Below are 24,257 nucleotides of genomic sequence, written 5' to 3'. Positions count from 1 at the left end.
GTCTCCCCCTCCCTTCCCCCCACTCCATCTCACTCACATTCATTGTGCTAGTTAGTGTCTCACTCTCCATCCTCTCCACATGACCTAATCACCTCATTGTATTTCTTCTAGCACTTTCTATCACATCTACATTCACACCACAATGCTTCTTCACTTCCTCACTGCTTTCAATGAACCAGCAACTAGGACTCATGTGATGATGGATTGAACTTAAACCATGGATTTCCCATTGTCCTTTAGCCTCACTGAATTTTCCTCAATACTGCAATAAGTAACTGAAAAAAGTGAAAACAAACTTTTGCAAAGTCAAAAGTCTACCCTGCTCTTCCTCCCCATTGTGTCCAATGCCAGAACTGAAAAGTCTAAAGCCTACAGAATGGCTTGTGTGCACACTGCAGGTAACAGTTCCGACCTAGTTTGGGCCAGCAGTGAACCTCTGCACCCGCATACAAGCTGGGTTCTATCTTGCCTACTTCCTGAGCAACTTTGAAGATAGTTTCTTAAACAATCACTACGCATCAAATTACTGCACCTCTCTGCTACGGTTAGCTGTGCTGAAATGATCCCCTCACTGATACCATTCTTGTGGTAGTCAGTGTCAGTGTAGCAGCATATTCTTTTGGTGCCTCAGCAACCTCCTACAAAACTTTTTTTTTTTTTTTGCCAAAACATGTTTTATTTATCAAAATGAAGGTAGGTTTAAAAAGTTATATATATGATTTTATTAACAAACTATATTAACACTCACAGACATCCACATTGACATCAATTTACAGAAGAGTATAAACTAGGATTAACTGCCAATGGTATATATAAAGTTGCTCAGGGACAGTGTTAGTATAAGGGTATTTTTAGCAGGTTAGAAATATTCACAGGATGCTACTAACAGAAGCTATTTAAAAGATAAATAAGCAAGCCTCCTAAGCTCCTCTCTCCCTAAACTATCAACATTATCCATTTTCTCTCCCAGAGTAACTGTGACAGCAATGACAAACAGTGTATGCTTTCCAGCAAATAACACATAAGTAATTTTAGGGTTCCCTCATCAGAGACCTATAAATAACTTTAAAAACATGGATAAAAGATATGAACTTATCTACCTATCACACATGTACTCTAGGAAGAGAATACACCGCAGCACTTCAGAAATGCAGCAAGGCAATTAAGTAAACAGTGGACAACTAATAAAAAAACAAAAGCAAAAATTTTAAAGAGTACTTATGATTAAATTCCTATGGCATATTTCTAGCTAATTTACAAGCTGCAAAAAAATAAATCAAATAAATAAACAAATAAATAAATAAATAAATAAAAGCACTAAATTAATGAACATGGAATAAAGAAAAAAAAAAACATAAAAGACTTGAGGCCTTACATTTTAACCATTTGAATCCAGTTGACATCCTTTTTAGTTTATTTTTGCTGATACAAGATGATTGTATTCAATTTAAGGAAGTCCTTTCATTGTGAGGAATATCATAAGGGTGTGCAATATCTAATCCCTCAAGATAAATATTTATATCCTTAACCCAAGAACTATGACCTATATTCCAAAATGCCCAGTGCTCGACTGCTATGTGCATCATGAAGTTATGCCATAAATTATATTTAACTATGCTTTGTTTCGGTGCCAACTGTGGTCAGCTGTTTATCTGTAAGTCATATGGAGGCATCTACTTTACCTTATAATACAATGATATACCCTCACTGATCTAAAAACTCAATAATTGGTCTCCTGTAGTATGACAATTCTTCGATTTTTCTCAGCTTGGTACCATGGCATCGTAACTTCAGAGATCTGTACTGCCTAAAATATAGCACATAATAACCTAGATTTTTAGGAACAAATAATTCATCATATTCCCTATCAATCTCTAAGACCAGAACTGTAATCTTAGAAACTTTGAAAATAGTTTTTTTTTTTTTCCCCACCACAGAGGCCTGATCGAATCCTAATTGTGCAGGTGATAGGATAACTGCATAAAATCATCAGGAGATGGCAAGAATATACTAAAATGAGAAAGATGTCCTCTGGCCAAAAAAGTTAATCCCCAAGTTTCCTTCCTTTTACTTTATATGTTGATACTACCCCTTACCTTCATCATGTCCTGCTCATCATAGGACACATCGAGGGACACGTCACGGTTGAGTGTTGCATCACGTGACGGACCAAGCTCATCCCTGAAAGCCTGGAAGCCAGACTGGTCAAGGTGTGCCTTTGCCATGGCCCGTTCAATGTCATCGGTGACCAGCTCCACGTTGAAGATGCACTGGTTTACGATGTCATCACGACCAATCTTACGCAGTCCCTTCTCCAGTGTGTTGCCGTTCGCCTGTAATTTCCACACTGCTTAATAAGCACTTGAATTAGGGTGAAATTCATTTTACTCTGCTATTCCTCCTACCAGATGATTTTATTCAACTTAAGCAATGTCTCTTGTTTTAAACTGCTATATTACGGATACATCTAACCTCTCCAGTTCAAACAGTTCAGACAGTCTACCTTTAGCTAAATAAAGTAATTAGGAGATGGCAAGAATAAGATGAAAAAGACATCTATGGATTCAGTGGGTTAACAATTAACATACAAGAATCAAGACACAATGATGCAAGTGATTCTATCTCATTTGGTCATTTTATGTACAGAAACACATGCTACAGAGATATTTAGCAATATAAGGGAATCATGATCTCTCTCCTATTCCAAGCCATTGCATCATTTCTAAAGGCTCCAAAATGCTTGTATGTGTCAGCCTTGGTCACCTAATGGCAGCCCCCCATGCTGTTCGATCTCTGGCAGCCTCCCTCCTCAGTCCCTTATCCTTGAGGTCACACTGTATGATCTCAATCCTGGTCTTTTTCAGTCAGCCACTTCCAACCCTATCCCCGATGTTCAAACTTCTCACTTTCTGCACCCAACTGTCATCCTCCATCCTCTCCACATGCCCAAACCATCTCAATCAACCTCTCCTCACCACAACACCAACACACTCCAGTCACATCATTCCCCTAAACTCTTCCATCATAAGCCTAACCCCCCCAGGCCTTGCATTCAAGGATGCAGTACACATCTACTTAATCACTGTCATTTCTGTATATTTGAGTCTGCGAATATCCTCTTTCTTTACTGCCCAGGTCTCACTACCATACAGCATTACACTCCTAACACATGCCGCATACAAAGATCCTTTAGTATGGATGAGGAACCCTCTCAATGTCAGAAGAGGCAAAAGCTCCCTGAACTTCTTCCAACCACTCCTCACTCTAGCCACAGAGCTAGCCCTATCCCTACCTCCAGCACATTTGTCCCAGGTAACAAAACTATTCCACACACTTAAGAAACTTTCCAGACATCTTTAATATCAACACTGTCCACCTCTACCTATTCCCTCATCATTCTTACACCCTGTTCACCTAGAACATCCCTGTTTTCCCTCCTCATCTGATTTACCACCTTAAATACCATATTCTGCCTTCAAGCGCTATTTTGGCTATCCAGTAAAAGTCTCTGAGACTCAGATTATGTCCTGTATACGTCCTTTCTAGCCATATGCTTTGCAGGCAAGTATTCCTCTTTGTTACCACCCCTTCTCCATTCCTGGAAATGCCTTCTTTTCTCCTTCACTGCAACATTAAATGATAAATCTATCATATTTAAAGACAGAACCACACCATTGAGACTTTAGTTAGACATAGTACATGTAACCGAACAAATTGACTAAAATCCTCCTCCAGGTCGCCCTTACCTTGTTGCCTGCAGTCTGCATCCAAAGCCTGAGCATGACAATGGCCTGCTGTGGTGCATTATCAGGGTACTGTGACTTGATGATATTGATGTCTGAGTCACTGATCTCAAGCTCGTGTGCCAGGCCAACCCAGTCAGGTCCCAGCATGTTGGAGATGTCAGTCAAACGCAGGTCTGCCTTATGAATGGTGTCTGCCTTGCCTTAGAGGGTGACAGGAAACAGATATCATATTACACTGGAAACAATAGTATAGAAAAGAAAATGGCATAGTATACAGTACTTGAGAACACTGAACTGTACTGTATCAACACCTTCAGCTTGATGCCTAATCAAAGCTGAGTATGATAATCAAGAATTAACCAGCATAATAATAATACAAAGAAGACACCATACTGAAGGGGTTACAAACTGAACATTATAATACTGAAGATGAAATTATATGGTTCTCCATGATCATAACTTACTGTAATGTCATAGGATCTGACTAAGTGACTGAATACATTCCTTGGAACAGCAGTGGTGTCATAAGAAGATATATATATTCTGCAGAATCATAGTGAGCATCAGTGCTTAAAACACAATTAATTTTGTGATCCCCTCCCCACCCAACCAATCCCTCAGGAATACTCACACAAGAGGCTGCTGTTACCACATCTGGTGACCGCTCAGAGCATCTACATCTCAAATAAATTAACAGGTTTGGGCCAGTGATCCCCCAGTTAAGGAATAAGCAACAGATGTGTTAGTGGGCAGCACAGTTACTCTACTGATAGACAAAAGACACAATACAGGGAATGAAGACACAGGGTTAATCTTAAATAAAGGGAGCAACTGAGGAGAGTAAGAGCATACTCTTATGTGTACTAGAGTGTACGGAAGTTGGTTCATAATGACTGGTATTAATGACTACCGTAATTTAACAACAGTATGGAGATCTGGTAACTCCAAGCAAAGTATTTAGTACAAGAGAGGTTGTCTCATGAGAGGACAGTAACTATGATATATTATGGGTGACTGCATAGCCAACAGTACCCATTAAAAAAAAAAATCTCACTGAGAAATTCAAACTCTTATATATTGTGATAGTACAGTAGACACTTGTACGTGCAGTGAATGTATATTCGTTACTTCTGGTCACTTATGCACTGATTTTTTAAATAGATAATATTGCATAGAAGAACTGCAATACTAATACAGTTCTGTACAACATACAATATAACTCCTGCACCAATAACATAGGGTAAGTCTGAAGCTATTGGCTCTCATTCACAGAAACTCTACTCTTCATGCTATGTCTCACATACACACACACACATACAAAGTTTAAGTTTCTGAGGTTTAAGTTTCTGAAGGTCTTGTCCACGCATGCATGTGTAAGCCTTTTTCACCAGTTCATGGTGATTAATAGCAACTCTGAGTGCCATGTAGCTCCAGCTCCACTGACGTGCCACCAGCAAGTAGCATGGGAAAGTTTTTTTAATGGATGTATGCCCTTACAAATGCCAACCCTTACCTAAGGCATCGGGTTTAAATTTGGGGTCTTTCTTCTCCTAGGCCAGCTGCTATTGAAGGCTAATGAGCCCAGCCTACCCAAGGGATAAGACTGTAGTTGTGTACAAGAGAAATCCATATGGTCTCAGCTTGGACCGTGTGTAAGTGTGGTTGAGTTCCCACCTATGAGTAATGTGTAATGCCACCTACTAGGCTTTTGGTTCTACACCACTCCCATGGTAGTACCTCCCACGGATGTAGGTAATCATCCACTGTCAGCAGTATTTCCACTTCACTTTACTCAGTTCATGAGTACATAGCATTTTGGTTCAGTATAGCACTGCCCTGTCTATGATGATCAGCAACAATATGTTTATGTTTACATTTTAAAAGGCCTCAGCCAAGGATGCATGTATGAGCCTTTTTTCACCTGTTGATGGTTGCAATTGTTGGTGGTACTGGAGCTACTGGGTACCATGCAGCTCCAGGATCAGTGATGTACCACCAACAAATTGCATGGTCATATTTTTTTATAATTGTTGTGTGACTTTACTGTCAGCAGCCCTACCTACAGCCTTGGGTTTGAATTCTGAGTTTTCCTTCTCCTAGGCTAGCTGCCTTCCAAGGCTGATGAGTCCAGCCTACCCAAGGAATCAAACTACAAGTTTGCAGAAGATATATGTATAGTATGTGTAGAAGTCTCAGTCCAAATTCTGACTGTGTACATACAGTTGAGTTCCACACATGGCAGTGTTGTACAAGGCCAGCTATTGGGCTTTTGACCCATTGCCACTCCCACGGTAATATCTTCCTGGGACAATGGTAACCATCCACCTCCCTCCTTCATATCGCTGACTGGCTTCAGTACTAGGTAAAACTATCTGCTGTGCTTATTTATAAGTTACTGATTGATATGCAATGTCCCATCGCTCAACACATATACAAGTGTCTACTGTGCAAGATTCAGAACCAATATTAACAAAGGGTCACAGAACAGTCCAGAACAAGTATAAAGCAACTGACAAAAGTAACTACAACAAAATCTGATAATGTACTTGAGCAAACAAAGGACAAAATATGGTTCCATATTAAACCACAGAGTGCACTTTTATTGCAAAATTCTGAGGCACAGAAAATCACATCAAAATGAGGCTAGAAGAGAAGGAAGCAAATTTCCTCTAGTATTCTTGAGCTCAAGATTTACCATGCACCAATAATATTAATGTCACAGGCAACAATGCCTCGATATTAAATGCAGCTGGCATGTTGCAGTATAGAGGGGGTTGAGAAAGAAAAAAGAAGTCCCTCAAACCTTCCAGTGGGGGTAAAAATAATTCATTTGTTCAAGAAATAGGAAGGCAGAGGGTGAGGTAGGGTGAGAGAACTTAGTCTTACAAAATTTCTCTCATTCTTGAAATAACAAGTCTCACACCAATAAAATAACAGTAAGTGGTGAGACTTTGGACACTGGGAATTTCCAAGTAATGATTCCTCCTTCTGATTCCCTGACAAGTTTTGCCGAACTTGGCAATATGTGAATCATAAGACATGGTGGAGTGAGTGTATTATGACTCATGTGACTGTTTTCATACATCGCTCCTGACCCTTTAATTGACTCACCTACACATACCATACCACATGCCTTACAGAACAGATTGTGAGTGAGTAAGCTTGGTAAGGAAGGAGCTAACCAGAAAGGGAATGAGATCGCGATGGCGTCAGGGCCATTTTTGCTCACTCTTATTCAGCTCAACACAAAACACGAGACAAGAGACGGCTACTCACTAATGGAGAGGAAGGAGTACTTCTTCTCCAAGGCGAGGAGGTCGGGTTCAGAGGGTGCTGGCTCAGGCTGGATGTTGTCAGGCAGGGCAATGTTGAGGTTACAGATGGGGGTCTGAGGGGGGTCACCGCGGCCAACCTGAAACACAGGCGGTTTTAGCAGGCTCATGAGCGAGAGTTTCTTCCATCGGCCGTCCTGGGGGGCAGACAGAAAGGACTGTGAGGAGTATGAATGGAGATGCATGGTGGTGAGGTGTGTGAGTATAAACTGCTGGGCCACTAGGTGAAGAAGTGAGACACTCTGTTGGTAAAGGGGTGATGGCAGTGAGTAACTGTGTGAAAAACAGGACTGGGAGGGGTATGAGTGGAGATGAGTTGTGGTGTGGTGGGTGACCAGAAATGGGCAACAAAGTGATGAAATGAAACACTGTGTTGGTAAGAGTTTGAGTGGAGATGGGTAACAAGGTGAAAAAGTGACATTGTAGTTACTGGTGATAGTATGTACTGGGAAATAATGCACAATACAGTGAATACCGTAATGCAGGTGATATGAGAAGTGCTACATGTAGGAAGTGTGTGACTCATAAGGATGTTGAGTAAAGGTGCAAAAAAATACAGGAGTGATGGGGAAGTAAGTGTACAGACGTTAGAGATGTGAATGTATGGAGAGTATGAGTACTGAGTGAGTATATGGAGAGTGTATGATACAGTACAGGAGATGAGGGAAGCGGGAGAGTAAGTGTGTCAAATGACTGTATGGAGAGAGAAAAGAACAATGAGTGGAGGGTAGGGGAAGTGTGTGACTGGGGAAAGTGAGGGAAATAAGAGTGTAAGGAAAGTGAGAAAAGTATGAGGTATGGAGAGTGAAGGATGTTGAGTGTCAGCCTGGTGTTACTCTAAAGCAAAGTTAAGGCAGCTGGAATGTTAGACTTTCATTCCACTCTACTCACTCTAATCCGACAGCAACAAGTGGCATCTTGCAGTCTGGAACACACTTGCTAAAATGGCACTTTTACAGTTTCTCATCTTCATTAAAATGGGAGTAAGTGCAATATTATGATATGAACTGTACTAAACATAATAATAACTTCATAACAACAATAACTAAACAAAGTAAGGACTGACTAGTCAGGCAAATAATAAGGAATCAAGACTAAAAACAAATGATTATGTGGTCCATGTTACTGAATATAATCATGCTAATTATCTCTATGCTTTTTCTTTGTTTCTGAATCCTACCTCACCCTACCTGGAGTGGGGACCTGAGTTTCCATTCTCTTCTGAATAATCCATCCATCCAATCCTGTGTTGCTCCATGAGGAGCACATGAGCCCAGGGCTGGGCAAATTGGTCCTGACATTTATGATGAGAGTGACCAGATTCACTCATCCCTGAATACCATTATGTGGGCAATAAACCCCTACCACACCATGGATATAAACCTACACCAGCTCAATCTGACTAGAGCACCTTAATTACCCACTAAACCACCAGGTGCCATAATTCGGTTATATGGTTATCACCCAACATGGTAAATGGTTTCCTGGTGTAAAGGAAACCATTTGGCTTGTCACTCAGTGTAGAGTCACCCACAGGCTGAAGGAAGAGGAAAGAATGAAGGAATGAAAGACGGAAGAGGGAATGCAAGGTCACCCATAGGCAGAACGATGAGGAAAGAATGAAGGAAAGCGAGACAGAAGTGGAAGGAAGGAAGAGAGGAAGGGGAAGACACCCAAAGCAGCACTACATCGAGTGAGTGGATGGTTAGCACCCCCATCTACCAACAATGCCCCCAATAATATCAAAGAGCCTAGCTTTCCGCTCCACACATTTACCATCATCAACTTAATTTCTTTCTCCCACCAAAGGAAGGGGCGAGGCAGGGTTCAGAAATCAAGGAAATAAGAAAATACAAAAGAGGGAAACTATGTATGCATTGTATATTAGGTTAGGGATGATGAATAATTGACCTACATAAAACATAACTATTCTCTCTATACTGATAACTTTGTGAGCACTTTTCTTACAGTGCACCCTTAACATAAGAGAAAGATTCATCGACAGTTTCTCAACATTTTTTCAGGGAGAGGTGATGGTCAAAGGATAGACTAATGAACTGTCGCCTGAAAGGTCATTGGCTGACCTGAGGGTGGGGCAGGGAACAGATTGAGGATTCAAACTGATAAAACAGACCTACTGACAAGTCGTAATGACATCCCCTTAACACCATCACACCAGGCCTAAATGAGACAATTCTAGCATGTCCAAGGGTAAGCTACAGTAGTCCAGTACATTCATTCATACCTTTCACAAACTATATCATCATTTTATCACTTACTTGACATAATACCTTAGTAACCTTAGAATCTTACAGTATCTATGGAGGCTACATTAGGAGGGGGAGGGGGGAAACAACAACAACAATATCCCAATTCAAAGTTCTTCATTTCACTCTGGTATGGTACAGTATATTACTTTCAACTCAACTCTTCTATTTCACTCAAGGTCTACTTCTGCTGCTTCTCACCTTCAACAGAAACCTACCATTTATATAATATACTGACATTATGATACAGTTCAAGAACAGCCTATGGAGTCCCCCACTTTGGCAAAATCTGTCCATCCAAACTGCTCCTTGCATCCACCCATTTCCACAACCTGCCCTCAAATATGCTATTAGAAGGTTCTGGTAACGACAATGATGATCTCTAACCTCTCTGAATAATGTAATCCTATAACCTCTCCAACACTGGTCACCTGCACTGCCAACCTTCCACTTGAATTCTTAAGGTGGAATTTGTGAACTGTTCACATGCCCTTAATATAAGCTCTTATTTTTCACCTCCAAAATTTATCCTACAAATCTTCACTTTTCATCCACAACAAATCCAGTGTAACCACTATATCTTAATGTATTTGCAGTACCGATGAATAAGAAATGTCATACAGAACTGCACAAGTCCTGAAGCTCTTTGCCAGTACCCTAAAAGCATTCTCCTGGACCTACCTTAGGTTGTCTCATGAAGGCAACCCTTCCGATGGGGTCAGCATGTTGGTCCTTAACACGAACAGTGAAAGGCAGGCGGTTCTCTCTGAAGGCGTAGAAGTTAAAGGCCAGCTGATCACCAGACTTAGTGACTGGAACCAAGTTGCCAGCAAATTCCAGGAACTGTGGCTTCCCCTCCAGCACCTCTACATCACGTGACTTGGCAACCTGTGGGGAAATGACAGAGGAGTTAGTGTCGTCATAGGACAGATGAGGTGCATGTAGTCTTCAATATAAGTTTTTGACTTCCTTTTTTGTCATTATGACTTGAGTGAATCTAAGAAAAACTGCTCATTACAGTTCCACTGTCACCTATGAAGTTGATTTGCCAGTGTCCCACAATCTAAACAAGCAAAAGTATGTGAAAATTGTTAGTGCTGTAGTGCTCATCACTTACATATGACAAAGAATGCCTGTACAAATCCAATTATGTGTGTAAATCCAATAATGTGCGTAAATTAAGGATAAGTATATGACTCTATCAGATACGTTTATGTGAAGCTACAGAATGTGGTGAATGTTTCTGGCATATCAGACAAAACCAGGATTCCGGGGGCTTGATTGATGTGTGAATGGAAGTGTGCCCCATTGGATTGGGCAAACTTAGGCTGTCTGGACGTGCTACTCCCCACTCTGCCCTAGGGTGGGAAAAGAGGTCCAGATGATGATGATGATGATGATATGAGAGAGGGGGGTGTGAACTGGGAAAAGGGCAGTGAAATGGTGGGGGACAGGGCGACATGGAGGCAATCTGTTTGTGGCCACCCCTTATGGGATTAAAGCATCTGGCAAAAGAAAGAAGAAAACTAGGACTTCATATTATATATGAGGCATCTGATTTATGGAATGTGGGTGGGATGGGCTAGACACAATACCAAATTATTCAAGATAAACAGCCTGGAGGGCTGTCATTAGGTGACTAAGACTGATGCATGTATGTATGTTGAAGCCTTTATATCAGAAATGAAATAAAACAAAACAATATACAGTACCATCATTAGTAAATATGCAGCACATAAGAAATCATGCACTACTGTATATAACACCGATAAGCAAAATAAATATATATTCTCATTATCTATGCTACCTGTCATTTGTTTCCTGTCATAACCATTCACTGTGAAAAACTGTATATGCACAATAACTTCACTGTGAAAAACTGTATATGCACAATAACTTTCATAACTTTGACCATCATAATATTCATCATTACGTGGTGGTTTAATCGATAACACTGGACTGATGGAATACATTACTACTGATACTTATGAACTGATATTTGTTATTATTTTGAGGCTGTGAGCACTAGTGAATTCCTTAGAACTGGCACTGTTGTGAAACAAATTCCTAAAAACTGACATTTTTGTGAAACAAATTCCTTAAAACTGGTATTGTTGTGAAACAAATTCCTTAGAGCTGGCACTTCTGTGAAACAAATTCCTTAAAACTGGCAATTTTGTGAAACAAAAGATCAGCCTTTATTATTATTATTATTAGTAGTAGTAGTACTAATAGCAGCAGTAATTGTCAGAGTAAGAACAGCGGAGTTGGGACTGCTGAGGAATGTACGTGGAGTACGGACAGTGGATAGGATACGGAATAATGTGATTCGTGAAAGATAAGAAGTGAGGAAGTCTATGGACACCAGAACTGAAGTGAGTGTACTGAGATGGTATGGTCATGTTGAGAGAATGAATGACAACAGAGTGGTGAAAAAGGTATATCTGAGCAAGTGTGGAGGAGGGAGGAAGCAAGGTAGACCAAGATGATGGTGGAGGGATATGGTGGTTGAGTGTGTGAGGAAGAGAGGTATGTGGGCTGTTGAGGCTAAGGGACTAACAAGAGATCGAGTTGGCTGGATGAATTTTGTGTGGAGAAGTGCATGACCAAGGATTTGGCACTCATTTTTAACATGACAGCATTTAGATTGGCTCTATCAGATAGGTATATGTGAAGCTACAGAACGTGGTGAAATTTTCTCTGTCAATCTGATGGCACCAGGATTTCAAGGGCTTCAATGATGAATGAATGGAAGCATGGTCCACTGAATTGGGCAAAGTTTGGCTGTCTGGAAGTTGCTACTCCTCACCCTGCCCTAGGGTGGAAAAGGAGGTCTGGATGATGATGATAATGATTATTATTATTATTTATTATTATTATTATTATCATCATCATCATTATTATCATTATCATTATTATTATTACACTGAGAAGGTGGGGGAGGCCAAGGATGAGATGGAGGGATGGAGCGGAGAGGTACATGCGAGAGGGGGGTGTGAGCTGGGAGCAGGGCAATGAAATGGCGGGGACAGGGTGACATGGAGGCGATTTGTTTGTGGCCACCATTATAAGATTAAGGTGTCTGACAATAGATAGACAGATAGATTATTACACTGGGACAAAAACTGAATCAGGTAAAATCTCACCTCAACAAACAACTCCTGTTGCTCCAAAGTCTTATCCTCACGGTCATCCGTCATACAGAAGACACGGACCCGGGCCTCCTCTAGCTGGTGTCGTTTGCTAAACACCACAAACTTGGCCATGAAGGGTACATGTATAGCCTCGCGATACAGTTCTGTAGCCATCTTGGTAGCCTCAGGGATGTTGCTGCAGTCCATGAGCCAAAAGCGCGCGGACACAGTGGTAGTGAAGGAAACACAGTCGTTGACAAATGTCAGTGGTGTTGATCCCGTCACATCCTCCCACTGCGCCCGCGTCGTACCGCCTGAAGAGCCATTACACCAACATCATGCACCAGTCAAGGCAAATCTCACTACTTCTTCCTGAACTTCATGTTTTTACATCTCCTACAGAAACTACTCCTTGCCATAACTTTGACTTCCGATAAATTCATATATGCAAAAGCATTTCAAAATGCTCTTTTCTCTCTACTGAACTTTATCTTTTAGTCAAAAACACACTCAAATGCAAAAGAGTGGTAATAAGATAAAATGAGCACAAACTTCAATGTCTTAAAGTATTTCTACAGTGGAAACACAAGAGCATCCTTGGCTTTTAACTGATTAATGACATAGAGATATAAGCTTTATCAGAGTCTGGCATACAAGCAAATGAGGATCTTGTCAGTACCAAAAAAGTATGAATATCATATTCACTATCACTTATCAAGACTTAAAAAAATAAAAGCTACGAAAAGTTCAAAATTAATGGCTACAAAAAATATAAACCAGATGGTAAACTAACCAGAAAGTGTAACAGGCACTGAGCTAACATGAACCAAAGTGTATAAGGAGGGACAACATGCCAGCTATATTACTAGATTGGTGAATTAAAAAAAAAAAAAAAAAAAAAAAAATTCAAATGGTTCAGAAGACACTATGGGAATGAAAGTATCAATGACCTTTCACATTCAAGATGCAAAATACTGACGTTACTGAAAATGGGTGTTAAAAGAGTGCTCAGAGGCTGTCCTGCTAATTAATAAAATCAACCAAATTAAAATGTTTTCTAGGGAACAGAACTATGGAAATAATGAGATTAACTACTCATTTAATTCTAGCTCAGTTCATGCACCTGAGATAAATATCCCTCCACAAAATGGATACATAATGCAGGAAACTAATTTTAAAATTATATGGTGAGGTCAGTCTCTAAAAATTATTAGGAATAAAAGAAGTAAGTGAACTGGATGAAATGTATGTTGCTACGTTTGATGAGCATGCTGCTGACTTCTTAGCTTTGGCAATACATGTACTGCACTTGCAATACTTTCATCAAACAACTATTATAGCATGATAGTTTGTTCAAAACACTGAAAGAATATCTACTATAAAGTTATACAGGTCACTGAACTCACTATTTTAACAAGTGAACAAAAACAGAACTCCCAATAATATCCAATATACACAGAACAGTACTGAACTGTGCTGAAGTTCTATATACTAAAGTATCGCACATGTTCATATAAGTGAACACTTCTCCTAATTCTTTGTTATGACAGCAACATTATCACTTTCATTCCAGACCTAAGGAAGGTGTACTCATTCCTCTGTTGGTGACAGAACTATGAGATGGATGCTGTTCAAAAGTAACACATGGAAAACATATAAATGGAGATTACAATGACAGCTTGAATTAATACATACTACACCTGATACTGCCAGTGATAATTATCAGGAAGTTCAATGACTGCATGAAATATGTGATGCATTTTTATAAAAACCAGATTGTTCAACTGTGAGGTCTAGATATAGGAAGTTTCTACATTTCCTATCATTTAAATTTCTATTAACCTTCAAAGTTTTGTCACAACAAGAGGCTTCCTTATATGCTTTAAAATAAAAGCACACAGTATCTGGTGGTTTAAAAATTCTTGACAAATTCAGTATCAACTACAAAAATAAAAGGCATGATAAGAAGCCTAACTACCAAAAAATAACAAGTGTGAAAAAGTTCATATGCTGCCTTGACAGGTGCACGACACAGTTGTAGGTTCAGAGTAGAATGCCAGATAATTTAATGACATTTTTTTTTTTTCTTTTTTTATATCACTATATCAGAAAAGTAGTGAAGATTTTATAAACTGTTTTACAGCCCAAGAAGCAGGTCAAAAAACAGAGTTTGGGAACATGGGACAAAAGACTGACCATAAATAACACAAGAAAAATATAGTCACCAGAACACTACAGGGAAAAAAATAGTCATGCACAATGTGTAAGTTCTCCTGATGAGTGGGTGAAGATGTGGAGTTAGGTTGAGTTCAGTGCAGTGGAGTGGAGCAAGGAGAGGTGAAGGGAGTGGGAATGAAAGAGGAAAACAAAAACTATAAAATAATTATAATACTCTAATAATGAAATGACAAATATCGTTATCAGACAGCCAGAATGAGAAGCAACTGTGGAGTTTTTCATTAACTATGACAATTAATGGTAAGCATATCATTATCATAATTATTAACATCATCATCATCATTGGAAATCTAATTAATATCTTGCCTCTCCTGGGCCCCTTCAACAGACAAGAGGTAGGAGGAGATATAAGAAATGATGAACTATGGAAGCAACAGAGGGAATTACTGTGTTGTTCTTTGAGCCCGCAGTAACAAGAGACTAATAACGGGTAGATAAATGATAAATGGACATAGATAACTAGCAAATCAGACAGGAGGACAGATAGAGTGTGACTACATCATGAGTCATTTGCAAGTGAGTGATACATCACTGTTACTGTATTCTGGTGTTTACAAATCTTGTTTTGTGCTTATCTCAAGAAGGGACATACAATCATTTAAAAAGAAAAAAAAATCAACCGAGACTAACAATACCTGAACAAGTTTTAGGATCACTGAGGATAAGACATGGTTTACTTCTTCACTACAAGAGGCCTTTCTCAACCTACATAAAGTACTCTGGCAGTAGGCAAAATTATGATAAAAATAATAATAATAATAATAATAAAACAAATCACAGTCTTGAGGTCAGCACAGAACTTTATGTGTTATCTCTTGTGTCATGCACAGGTGGAAAAGAGAAAGGAAAGAAGATGAAGAATGAGAAGATAGGAATGAGAAGGAGACTGACAGGGAGAGAGAAATGAAAATGTAAAACTATCAGCCTCTAGAAAACCTGCAGGAGTCCTGAGCATTTCTTTCAATCATATAACAGTAACTTTCAACCTGTATACATTTATCAGGACTACTACAGAAAAAAGGCAGAGGTTGCTACAAAGTTTTCATTAATTTCAGCTTTTGCTTCATAAACTGAACTTCAGGGGACATACGGTATAATACTGTCTGCATGAGAACAATCCCACACACAACTGGGTTATGAATGTTTCAGTACATCACATCACTGCCACACATCATTTCAGACTAAACATGACCATGGTAGCTCAGTAACGGTGAAGAGTTACCCCACAGCAAGATTATTGAAAAATATAAAACTTTCCGTATGAAACTCAAAAGTAAATGGACTTTTTAGCTGGTATTTTATTATATCCTGATATGAAGCCCTGATTATGTATGTAATGACAAACACTGGCAACAAGGAGATGCAATTCTAGCTTCTAAGAGACAATAAACCAGTGAAATTTGACTGGACAGCCACCTACAACTTTGCTCATATGAGAAAGTTACTTAATGAGGAACACAAACATTAAATACTGTATTGTAAAATCCTTACTGGCAACACACTTTAAAAAAAAAAAAAAAAAAAAAAAAAAAAAAAAAAAAAAAAGTAAAAGATCACTTTTCCCCATGGTTCAAGAACAAACCTGCTATATGAAAATAACCAGATGAATCACCTGAAGTCTATCTCTCACACTCTGATACTCACAATGTTTACAATGTGAGAAATGGATGTTCTACTGAGGCCAGGTGTGCTGTGGTACATAGGTGTTTGGTGTACTACAGTTTAAGAGTGTCGTGGGGACGGGTATACTCATGCGTTTCTTGTGGGAGAATATGGCTGAATGAAAGCAACTGCCATGGGAAAGAAGGGAGAGATATTCCATCTAGTTCAGTGTTACTGGGAGAGGTCTTGAGGGTGACTGAGGAGGGAGTGGCACTTCGAGGTACTTGGTGTGGGGTTGGCAATAGCAAAAGCATCATGCAATCAGGCAGCTGAAGTAGCAGAAGCAGAAGCAAAAGCAGCAACAGCTTTAAAAATCACGAGTAACAAAAATATATCTAGTGAAAAAGTTGTGTCACTGAGAATTAGATTAGGAATGGATTACAATGCAGGTTATCCATCATCTGACCTTGCAGCACCACTACCTAGCACAGCTTTGTGAAAGGTGAAAATGGCTTTCACTTGACATGAAAGAGAAGGAATGATACCCATAAAAAAAACACTCTGTCCACATCTCAGCCTGCGCGACTTTGCACTCAGGTAGAAAAAAAAGGTGTGGCATCAGAAACATCCTCACTGACAGGAGAAAACTTGGCAGCCTGTCATGGAAACTTAGCATATCATTCTTTTCAATACTGCAGGAAAAAAAATTATAAAACTGTGACTGGAAATCAACTGTAGGCTGGAGGAGTCACTAGGTCAGGTGATAAAAAGCTGCTCATAAAAGGATATATTGTACTGCAAAAAGAGCAGTAGCCTTAAAAAAGATCAGGTGGCAGTAGTAGTAGTAGCAGTAGTAGTAGTGGTGGAGGTGGTGGATATGGTGGTGGTGGTAGTAGCGTAGTTGTGTTACTGGTAGTAAAATAGTAGTAGTAGTAGTTGTAGCAACAGTAGTGTAGCAGAAATAGTAGTAGTAGTAACTGTTGTTGCCATTATAGTCACAGCTGTGGTTGTGGCAATATTAGTAGTAGAAGCAATATTGATACTAGTATTAGTAGTAGTGGTACTAAGAGTAGCTATAAAAGTAGTTGCAGTAATAGTTGCAACAGTTGTAGTGGTAGTGGTATCTAAAAAAGAATTAAAGTGTATGCAAAACAAGCACAAATAATCAAAGGCCACAAGCAAGTAAATTAACTGGCAGGAAGAGAAACAGAAGGAAGAAAGCAAAATGAAAGGTAAAAGAGAATTCACATGGGGAAGCAAAAGGAATGAGAATAGGAGAGGGTGGAGAGACAGAAGAGAGAAAATGTGGGACATAGAAAGAGGAAAGATGCAGATAAGAGATAGGACAAAGACATGAGAATGAAGGAGGCGACTAGTGATTAATGGGGGAAGGTCAAAGGTGCCATACAACTCAAACATGAACATTCACAGCTTCAGAAAAGACCCGAGCCTGTTGGGCATTCTAATTTTACTTCATTTTGTTTTCATTTTATTGGTGACTGGAAGAGAAATTCAAAGCCGTTTCAGGAGAGTCCCATATGACAAGGGGGTTGTGAGAAGGAGAGGGAAAAAAAAGTCTTAGAAAGAAAGTGAATGAAAATGTTATTACTAACAGCCAGAGCAAAAACAAAAGACAGGCATCATTTTCTGATGTGTCAATATACAATGAGAAAATAGAAAAGGATTATGGTTAAGGAAGACTTACAAATGAAACAGTGGGAGGAAAAAATGAATATTTATAGTAGACAATTGTCAGTAAAGCAGTGACAGTAATAACAGACATAGTAGAAATAACTGTAGAAAATGTAACAGTAGTAGTGGCCAGATGGCAGTAGTAATGTACTAATAAATGAGTAAAAGGAGTAGTTGTAGCAGAAGAACAGGTAGAAGTAAGAGTTTGTGATGGTGGCAGTGGGAGTGGTGGTGGTGGTGGTGGTGGTAGTTAAGTAGTAGAAACTGTAGTAGGAAAATAGTGATGGTAAAGTAAAAAGAAAATAATTAGCTAGCTGTAAAAAGTACTGGCTTTTAAAAGTAGCAAAGAATTTAAGGGGGGGCATTCCACTCTTCTCTTTCAATTACAAATACAGTATATCTTTTACAGAACTGCAAGGCAACACACCAATACCTTGAGTGTGATCTGTAACCTATGGAAATTTTCATCTTAAGCATCCAGGATTTTTGCTATTTTTCTTGACGGATAAAGAATTTAGGGAGACGTTCTACACATAAATTTTGTCATTCAGTGACTAGTGAAAATGACCATATTTACAGCAATACTCAAGATGAGCAACAGCGACCACAATGAAGGGGCGTTATGGCAGAATAAAGAACATCAAATTAAAATACCAGCATCAAAAAATTATATAAAACTGATCAAAAAATAATAATAACAACGATAATAATCAAATAAAGGAATTCCACCTAGATGCCCATTCCTTAATAATTTTCTTTAATGGCTTTGAAACTGAATCTTATTACTTCATTTTGTATATTTTTCTTTTACCTTTTAACGATCTTTTCCGAAACACCCCTAGAGAGGCGGCCAGCGTGTGCAGCACAACAAGAGCAGAAGTGGTTTGTTGGTTAGTACTGTGAGAACGGGTTTTGGTGACAGGGGCTGGGGGTGGGAGGGGGCGGGGTGGGGAACTGGAGTATACAGAGTTAAGGGGGGGATCCGATCATTAGTTTACACAGATTATCACATTATTCCTTAAGTTTAGTAGTGGCAATTTTTTTTATCATTATCAATGAATAAGCTGGGGATGTACAGTATATATACAGTATATATATTTTATATATATATATATGCAAACATATATATACTTATATATATATGAAGGTGGTGAGAGACAGAGACAGAGAAAGAGACAGAAAAAGAGATGATTATATGATATTTGTCTTTAAATATTACTGTACATATATTTATTAATGTCAGAGGGGGGGAATGGAATCATATACAGTACTGTATTCCTATATAGTAATATGATCTGACTTAATATTAATCAACGTTGTGACACAGTGCAGGTGGGAGGAGGGGAGGGTACCAAGTGAGGAAGTGAAACAACAAAATTAACCAGTATAACAGAGTCAGAGTGAGTCAACGGGCTCAGGTTTGATGAGTGAGGGGCCGGAAAGGACGGGAGGCGGTGGAGGTTCTGAGGCCCCGGACTCATGGTTGTATTCTAAGGGACTTTGGAGATTCTGTAACACTTCTTCCTTTGCAATTTATTCTGCATATTGCACCTTAGTATTCCCTTATATGTTAGTGAAGCAAACCACGTTGATATTATAATGACAAAAAGAGCATACAAAAGAATGTTAAGGTGTAATTGGCAAAATAAATTGCTAAGGATAAGATGCTACGAAGCCTCCCATGCCATCTAGAATACCGCTTTCAGTCTCACACAGGCACTAGGTCTAGGGGAGACCGCTTGCCACTACACTGCCTCTGGTCTCATGGACTCCTAAGGAAAAATTACAACACCGAGCAGAGTTGAGCAGACTACAGTGAGCCTCCAGGACTGCAGAAGACGCACGGACATTGACTGACGGCCACGCCACAAGATGCATTCCGGCCAAGAGACACATTAAGCAGAAATTTGTGCCAATTGCTGATGGCCACATATTAATAAGCTGACTTGAAATATTTCATTATTAACACTAACTGAAGTTCTAGTACAGTATAAGTAAATCACTACAGTGCTTGGCATAACTTCTTCTAAATGTATCTCTCTAAATAAAGCTTTTGCTTGAACTGCTCTAACTCATTATTCTACCAACATCAAAAAGTCCACTGGTAAGGCACTGCCTTGTATCTGCCTCTAGACCAAAAAGTGAAATACAGTACAAACTCTTTAAAAATGAGTTACTGATTAGGATATAGTCTACTGTACAAGATTTTGCTAGGCTTCTGGCATGACCAAGTAACTCGGGAGAGTGAGAGACTGAGATTGATCTACTTGCTGGGGTATATCTCTCTGAGAGGAGTGTGGCCTGGGGGCCAGGTGGCCAGCTGTTGGGGCCGGTAGTGACCGCACTGAGGCGGCCGAGGCAGCACAGTCTTGCTCCCCTCACACACGGAGGCACCCCACCACACATACAAACACAACAAGGTGAAAACAATTATAACAAGTGCCTCAACTAAACTGTGACACGTTGAAGCATCCAGCAGAGCCAAGAGAAGTGAGTAAATAGTGTTTGTCTGTCAGTGTGGCTCTTGGTGGTGGAAGTAGAGGTGTTGGTGGAGGTGATGGTGGGGAAGGGAGGGGAGGGAAGGGGGTACATCTCAAACATTCCTCACACAACGCAACACAAACACCACACCCACCTTTCTTGCAAAACAGGGTATAGGAGTGGTGAAATTATATATAAAACTGACTGAGTGAGTGAGACAGAGAAAGAAAGACAGGGAGTGAGAGAAAGAAAGAGAGGGAAGACTGAGGAAAAAGCATAACATGAGTTGTGACATGTGAATATAAAATAACCATTAAATTAAATGTTGCCTCAGTGATTTTTGTGGATATTATTATATAAACATCTCAGCAGTTAACATCTAAAAGCTTCAGAATTGGTGTTAAGATGTGTCGGGGCTTCACTACCAGGCTTCAGATTCTCCTGACAGAGGCTCCCGCAGCAAAAAACAAAACAAAGTGTAACACAAAGTGAAATCTAAACATACAACGAGCCTAAAAAGAAAGACATTTTGAGTGAATCACCTCACCCTTACCTGCTAGAGTGAGACCCCGGGAAGGTTGGGGAGTGTTTGAGAGGGAGGCTTTAGAAGGAGGGTTACAAATGTCCTTCTTGAGGTTGCCAAGAAAATCTGAATTAACATTTTTGTTTTTCATTATGTATACAATCAGTGTATCAACTGGATGACTTATTTCAATCTGTGAAGATGATATCTATATATATATATATATATTTTTTTAAATTCCCATGCTGACTGTCAGCAATAAAGATTATAAATATTTTTCTGAAAACGGTAAAACAAAACCAAAACCATATGAAGAATGTGAAGTTGAAAAACTATGAAACATCACTACGGTATAAGGAAAGAAACAGTGAGTCAAGAAAGACCAGCAAAGTGGAATGTAACAAAGGAGAACACTGAGAAGAAACACATAAACACAAGAGTGAGTCTCCTTATTTGCTCCTACATCAGTTGTCAATTATGGGAAATCAGAGAGCACAGAATAACAAAAGTGGTACCTGTGTAGGAGATACTTGAGTTATGTACATATAAAGCATGATAATTTATTCACAACAAATATTTTTATAGTTCAAAGATACTTAAAATAAAAATAAAATAAAAGGCACACAGTAAAAAGAGAACTGAAGGAATATAGGAAAGATACAAAATTTCTTTCAAAAGTCAGTGAAAGAGAGTCAGGGAATGGGACATTGTTATTTTCAACACTTCAAAACCTGTTCTTACTTTTTATATCACTGTGGAATATGTAAAGCTGAATTGGACAACATTTAGTTTAGGATGAGTTGGGCTGATATCTGGTAAGGTTTGTTGAGTTGGGAATCTGGGATGACTTGATGTGGGATGAAATGGGTTGAGTCTGAGCTAAGTTAGTACTGTACATGTATGGTTATGGGCCACACTGTGAATGGCACTGTAGGTTTTGCAATACCTGTTTCTGAGCAATGTATTTTGCCTATTACATTCTGATTTTCTCTTTTACATTACTTATATGATTTTTAAACTAACATACTTTGTCCCAGTTATGTACAAGAGGATAAAAAGATGTAATATGCAAAACAAATTGGTCAAGGAAAGGTATATATCGCAAAATCTTCAAAGTCATTTACAATATTGCCTTCTATCATCATGTTCATCTTCAAGACTTAGTGCTCAGGGCAAGCAGTGAAGTGTCGCAAATAACCATCATTATCCCTGAAAAAAACTAACCTAAGATACGAGAATGAGAGACACAACCACCTACAAGAGAGGGAGAATAAGGGGATGACAGGTTAAGTATCCAACATTCTTACTTCCCAAATATATCATAAGAAAATGTCATGACTGATGAGGGAAGGAGCTGGAAAATTTAGACTGACAAAAAAGTTGAGAATCTTAAGCCAATGAAGAGAGCTGAAGGTAACAGTACATAGTTGTTTTAGGAGATCATCTAGGAAAAAATACAGGGGGGAGGGTTTTGATTCAAGGGCAAGACATTAGACAAAGTTATACTGAGATTGTACTTTACAGCAGCTAGTTAAAAGTACTAGAGAGGACCTAGTCAATGGTAGTTCTACAAGAGAGCAAATGTACACGCTATGGAGGGGAGGGCAAAAGGTAACCTGGTGGTGGGGGGTCATGAGTTACAGAAGATACTACAAAGTCTGGAGTAAAAGACTTGACTCTAGAAAAGATGGATGAGGATATGCTACACTACTTTAACTCTTTCACCTTTTATAAATGCACTTAGGCATTTTATTCAGCCTACATTTAGACTATTTTACTTTGGCATGGAAATCTTGTGCATTCCATAGGTTAATAAAAGATAATTCTGATCCCTTTGACAACTAGAATTTCTCTCAGCTGAACAATATCATCTCGTGACAGCATGAGTAAAATAACAATGCGTCTGAAGGTGAAAGGGTTACCATCTGAGCTTCCAGTACAACACAGACTGACTCTCATATCAAACAAACAAAAAATATTCAATACTGAGCTTCGATACTGCTATGGATTTCGAGCCTGGCTTAAAATACCAATACAGTGTTTGTAATCATAAAGAGACTGTATAAAATCATAACTTTCATTAAACAATGCACAATATACACTATGGATACTATTATCACTTTATACAATATGGGAAACCTTATACAAAATGAAAAAAATACAATATTGAAAGAAGTCAATGTATGGGGAACCTCAGCAGTCTGTGTTACATGGAATTATGATTATACAACCTGACTCAACTAATTACAGTACTCTGCTTGTATCTTAACTCATTACAGCATTATAACTCCCAACAATAAAACACCTTATATGTATGGTAACTAAAAAGCAGCAATAACCCTTTATCAAACACTTAAACTATATGCTCAATAGGTACTATAAACTTAATCACTAACATACACTATTATCCACATTAATGATTAACAACGTATCTACATCTTGAGTCATATCCAAATTTCATGTTTTACGCATGATAGTCTCACTGCGTATTTTACTGAAGCAAAACCAAAATTTCTTCTTACACAGCTGAACCATACGATCTATAATGAAGAGAGGCAGTAACAAGGACTACAAAACTACCAACACTGGCTAACAAAGGATATAAGAAGCCTAGGATGATGAGAGCCTGCACTAATGTCATGTGAAGTGGGTGATATGTGATGTCACACATGAGAAGTAACTCAAAAATTCACAGCTCTATCAACGTTTCCCATTACCTTAATTGCAAGAAGACACTCACACAAAATAAATTCCCCACCTTTTAATTTCTCTCAATGCCTAATATTCCAGATGAAATCTCTAAGGAATGAGATATAAATATATTTTTAATAACCCCTGTATAGTCACTCAAACCCTACCTCACAAGATATGTACTATATTTCTCCAATCAATTTTCCTTACATTTTTTTAAACTAATAAAACTCTTAACAGCATCTTTCGAACCCAGTTTTCTACTGCTTCAATAAGGACAGACAACTCCAGAAACACTGCCTCCTTCAATCCCACGACAAGAATTTTCCATTTTTCCTGCTACGGGTGGTCAGTTTTACTTAACTTAGGGAAGATCTTTATCTGTGAAGAGGTAAATCAAGGCCATACTGTATATAACCCTCCAGTTTGAAAAGTCTCTCATACATTGAATAATACAGTTCAAAAATAGCAAGAACATGAAAAATACAACAATGGGCTGAAAGACTTAAAAATGAAAAAATAGAACCAAAGCTACCTACAGATGGCTTTGT

General features: G+C 38.9%; 1 protein-coding gene across 1 annotated transcript in view; it reads right to left on the bottom strand.

The window, feature by feature from the left end:
- The window catches only part of LOC145414397 (uncharacterized), a 321,717-nt gene that overhangs the window by 73,990 nt on the left and 223,470 nt on the right, over nucleotides 1–24,257 (bottom strand). Inside the window, exons 25-29 of the mRNA XM_080283937.1 lie at nucleotides 12,492–12,793; nucleotides 10,027–10,233; nucleotides 7,023–7,215; nucleotides 3,747–3,946; nucleotides 2,097–2,333 (exon numbers count right to left, since the gene is read on the bottom strand). Coding sequence (XP_080140063.1) covers nucleotides 2,097–2,333; nucleotides 3,747–3,946; nucleotides 7,023–7,215; nucleotides 10,027–10,233; nucleotides 12,492–12,793 — 1,139 coding nt within the window. The remainder of the gene's footprint in view (nucleotides 1–2,096; nucleotides 2,334–3,746; nucleotides 3,947–7,022; nucleotides 7,216–10,026; nucleotides 10,234–12,491; nucleotides 12,794–24,257) is intronic.

The sequence above is a fragment of the Coenobita brevimanus genome, chromosome 13, assembly GCF_032717465.1.
Source record: "Coenobita brevimanus isolate Jiangsu-jjx chromosome 13, ASM3271746v2, whole genome shotgun sequence".
Lineage (NCBI taxonomy): Eukaryota > Metazoa > Arthropoda > Malacostraca > Decapoda > Coenobitidae > Coenobita > Coenobita brevimanus.
The sequence above is the reverse complement of the archived record's forward strand: the minus strand, read 5'-3'. Positions and strand labels throughout refer to the sequence as shown.